The sequence below is a fragment of the Pygoscelis adeliae genome, unplaced genomic scaffold (assembly GCF_000699105.1).
Source record: "Pygoscelis adeliae isolate BGI_AS28 unplaced genomic scaffold, ASM69910v1 Scaffold56, whole genome shotgun sequence".
Classification (NCBI taxonomy): domain Eukaryota; kingdom Metazoa; phylum Chordata; class Aves; order Sphenisciformes; family Spheniscidae; genus Pygoscelis; species Pygoscelis adeliae.
This window is the reverse complement of record NW_008824944.1, coordinates 1,010,899-1,015,023: the sequence shown is the minus strand read 5'-3', so window position 1 is coordinate 1,015,023 and position 4,125 is coordinate 1,010,899. Positions and strand designations below refer to the sequence as shown.

General features: G+C 38.0%; 1 protein-coding gene across 1 annotated transcript in view; it reads left to right on the top strand.

Annotated features, from left to right (window-relative positions):
- The window catches only part of GPC6 (glypican 6), a 561,851-nt gene that overhangs the window by 339,318 nt on the left and 218,408 nt on the right, over nt 1-4,125 (top strand). Inside the window, exon 4 of the mRNA XM_009325570.1 lies at nt 360-525. Coding sequence (XP_009323845.1) covers nt 360-525 — 166 coding nt within the window. The remainder of the gene's footprint in view (nt 1-359; nt 526-4,125) is intronic.

Below are 4,125 nucleotides of genomic sequence, written 5' to 3'. Positions count from 1 at the left end.
CCCCTCAGGATCCTCCATGTTAGGATCAGTCAGTTACTGTCCACCTGATTCCCTGGATGTTTTTCCTTCGCTTTCCAGTAGATTTTGTGTGGGAGGGCTGGGGAGACAAGCACCGCCATCAGTAGGGGAGTGTTGATTTTTGCATTCCTGAAAATCACTGCTGGCTGTGCTAAATGAAGATAATTGGCAGGAATTGATTAGTCTCATAGGAGGGTGTTATTAAGGGTTGAGCTCTTTTCACAAATTGCCCCTTCTGCACTTACTGCTTGAGAGGCATAATCTCAGCAATCCCGAAATTCACAGAACAGGAGATTGATTTCCTCCTTTTTCTTTTTCTTTCCCCCCCTTAAAATCTGCAGGTCAGTCCCACCCCAGGGTGCATCCGGGCGTTAATGAAGATGTTGTACTGCCCTTACTGCAGAGGACTTCCCACTGTGAAACCTTGCAACAACTATTGCCTCAATGTAATGAAGGGCTGCCTAGCAAATCAGGCTGATTTGGATACTGAGTGGAATCTGTTCATAGGTAAGAAGAGTTTAAATATTAGTGGAAGGAAATGCTGGTAATAGCAAACATCTGCAGAGTTTTGTGAGGTTAGAAGACGCTGTTGGTCAATATTCACAATGAAGCAACTGCAGATGCACATCACTTTTTAATTGACCCTCCTGGCTTGCAGTAGGAAATTACTCTTCCACCCCTCGAGCCAGTCACATTTTGTATTTGATATTTCAAAAGGAATGGTGTGGTGTTATGGCTTCTGAGCTGAATTATTACATGATATGTGAAATGTTGAGAAAACTTTGGTTGAGGATTTGATAACAAGCTTAACATGGCAGAAATAGTATGTATTACAACTGAAAACTAGGCACTTGCAAGCTGAGAAGATAACATTGTGTAACATCCAGTCAACATAAATCGCAACAGCTGCTGTTCTTAATTCTGGTAGTATATAGGCAAAAAACTTCTTAAGTTACATACATGAGAAATTATTAATTCCTTGTTCTTGATTAAAATATGTTTATGTCTCCCTTTCAGTGTGCTGAATAGAAAGTACCAAACATGCAATCAAAATGTTAGAATGGAGCATAGAATATGTATTTAAGGAAAACTGCTATTACAGTTTTATTCACATAATTCTTCACTCAAGCAAACTAAGAACAAACAAGAAAGAAATCTCCTTTAAACAGCCATTCAGCTATCCTGTAGCAAAAAAACCCTCCCAGAAAAGTAACATTTAACAAGAAATAAGAGCTTCAAGTTGCTTTTGATGATACACAGGATAGGATGAGGAATTAGACAAGGCTAATGATAATATAGAAAGAACAGAAACAGCTAGTTACACCGGTCACTAATGAGCATCATAGCCTAGACTGGATTTCAGGAAAATAAAAGCAGCTGGAAAACATGGGATAAAGCTCTCTTTATTGCAACCAAAGAAAGGAAGTGTTATTTTCTACCTTTGGAAAGATGAAATATGAGCAATCTCATTTTGCTTAATTTCAAACCCCACTGACCAATGTGACTTTGAAAATTTGATTCTGACTCATTCACAGATTTTCACTTTGCTCAGCACAAAGGTGGTGCAAGATGGATAGGGAGAAGAAAACAGGATGAAAAATGAATCAGAGTATGAAAAATGAAAAACAGCATTGAGTGTGCTATAAAAATAGCATAAGCCAAAAATGCAAACAATAATAAACAAATGATGCAAATAAACATGCCTTCTCAGTCCCTTGTACTGGTTAAACAAGCTGACATCGGAAGCAGTGCTGTACGGAGGGGATACCCATGAGATTACTGGTGTGAAAAGAAGAGTCAGTTCATCATCAGAAAGCTAAGTAGAAGCTGATGGGAAAACAATGCCAAGCTGTTAAAGACATTGCATAAGCTACTTTCCCTTTGTCATTAAAGAGAAAGCAAGAGCTGAATTGTCACTAATTCTGATCAAAGCAAATAATGTAGGCTTTTAGTAAAAAAAAAAAAAAAACCAAACCAAACATTTTAACTAAAATAAAAACCAAGAGTTTTTAGTAAAGCAAGCACCTGTTCAAATCAAAAGCTGGCAGGTAAAATTTCAGGTCTTAAGAGAAAATTTCCTTTTCTGGTGCTTTAAATTCAGTAAGAGTGCTGGGCAGGGTGAGGTATGTGTTGGAAAACATGGAAATGCTTACAGATTCAGACTTTCAGAGTCTTTGATGCAAAGCCCTTGTCTTCATCAATGTCTTTCAGATTTTGATTGTTCCTGCTCTCAGAAAAGAAAAACTGCATGAAAGCTTGTACATTTTGTTAAAACATAGTGCTAATTTATTAAATACTATGTAATACATGTGTGCTCCCTTAAAGGAAAGCAGGCTGCTATGCAATTATCCCTTCAGGTCAGTGATGACAAGACAGTATAAAGTACAAACACATCAAGACATATTTCCTTTCTTCTACCTATACAACTTCCCCTCTACAACTTAATGGGAAAGGGAATAGAGAAGGAGAGACAGAGATTTTCCTGTGTTTGGAAAAGGTATTCTGTTTTATCCCATTTTTGAGGCCTCTGACAGCTTTGCTGAAATGAGGGTCCTTAGTTCTTCCTCTATGAAAGATTGAAATGCGGCAAGTTGTCTCTGTCTCTGACAGCTGTCAGAGGCTTTCTAATAACACATGCAATTCCCTCAGTACTAAACACAACAAAACTTCTACTCACTGAATTAAAACGAACGGCAGCACTTTACAGCACCGCTGAGCTATGAAAGATTGGAAATTATGCATGAGCAGTTTTTATCCCTGTTCCAATACTAGGAACCATGCACTAGGAAAAAAAAAAGATAATTTTGTGCACTAACAGTCTCTGCGTAGGCAAGAATCCCAAATGTTAGTGCATATTCATACACAACAAGATAGTTTTGCTTAGCTCATAATCTGTGTATTGCAAGGTTGTTTTGGCAAAAGTTGGTACTAGGAGAAAACTCTCAGATGTGTTTGTCAGTAACTAAGCAAATACTGTGGTTTGGACTGCATGTTCTGGTATTGTTCTGTAGTTACTGTGATTGTCCAACAACACCCAAGATCTACAAGTGAGGGGGAGCAGAGGAAACTAAATGGGCTCTCTGACAACAGGATGTGTTACATGTTCCACCTAGTTTATAAATATAAAAGTCAGGACTGAAATCGCATTTACATAGCACTAATAAATCTTGCATCTACTTTCAAAGCTAGGAAGAGTGGGACAGCTTCCCCTAAACATCTGGTGCTTTCCAAGATTTTATAGACTGTGAAAATTGGTAAGAGGTGAAACAGCTGCAGCAGCATGACACATGGTTTATTATATTTTTCCTGTTTGTGTCACCTTAAGGTCTGTGTCCTTTTTGTATAATGTTTCATTATAGGCTTTTTGTATTTTGTTGCCTTCATTATTGCACTATAAAAGCCAAATGTAGCACATCTCATTCGAGTAGAATTCCTCTGAAACTCAGTTTTGCCTGAGAAAGGAAGACAGTATTGAATAATTATATTATAATTATAAAACTATAATGAATAAATGCTTCTTCCAGGTATCTATATAAAATATTTAAGAGGTATTTAAAAGCAAACCAGCCACACTGACTTTGAAAATGTGTCTTTCAACAAAGCTTGCTTCTGATGTTTTGCCTGTTAGTTACCCCTCATAATCTCCTTTGCACCAGTCTCAGGCAGAGTTAGCAAACATAAGATAAAAAGAATGAGTAGAGGAACTGTACTGCTGAGGAAAGAAGTTGCCTCAGGGGAGGAGCTGACTGATTCTGTGGAATGGGGAAAAGGGGATTTTCTCTGTCTCATGGCCCAACAGATATAGTCAAAATTATGTTTCTCTCCATGGAGCTATACCAATTAACAGCGATAAGGATCAGGGATCCCACTGTTCATTCTGTCACGGAAACACAGAAGAGACAGAGGAAGCTATTTCCACTTCCAAAGATTCAAACCCCGTCTATCTTAGGGAATTACATTCAATTTTAGCAATACTGTTACTCATCTTTCTCTAGCTACCCTGTATTTCCGTCACTGCCTCTACCTTGAGATTCTTTGACTTTCCCTAACATTAGCTTTCTCTACAATTGATCATTTATTTCCCTTTAACTGCTCTTTTTCTCAAGC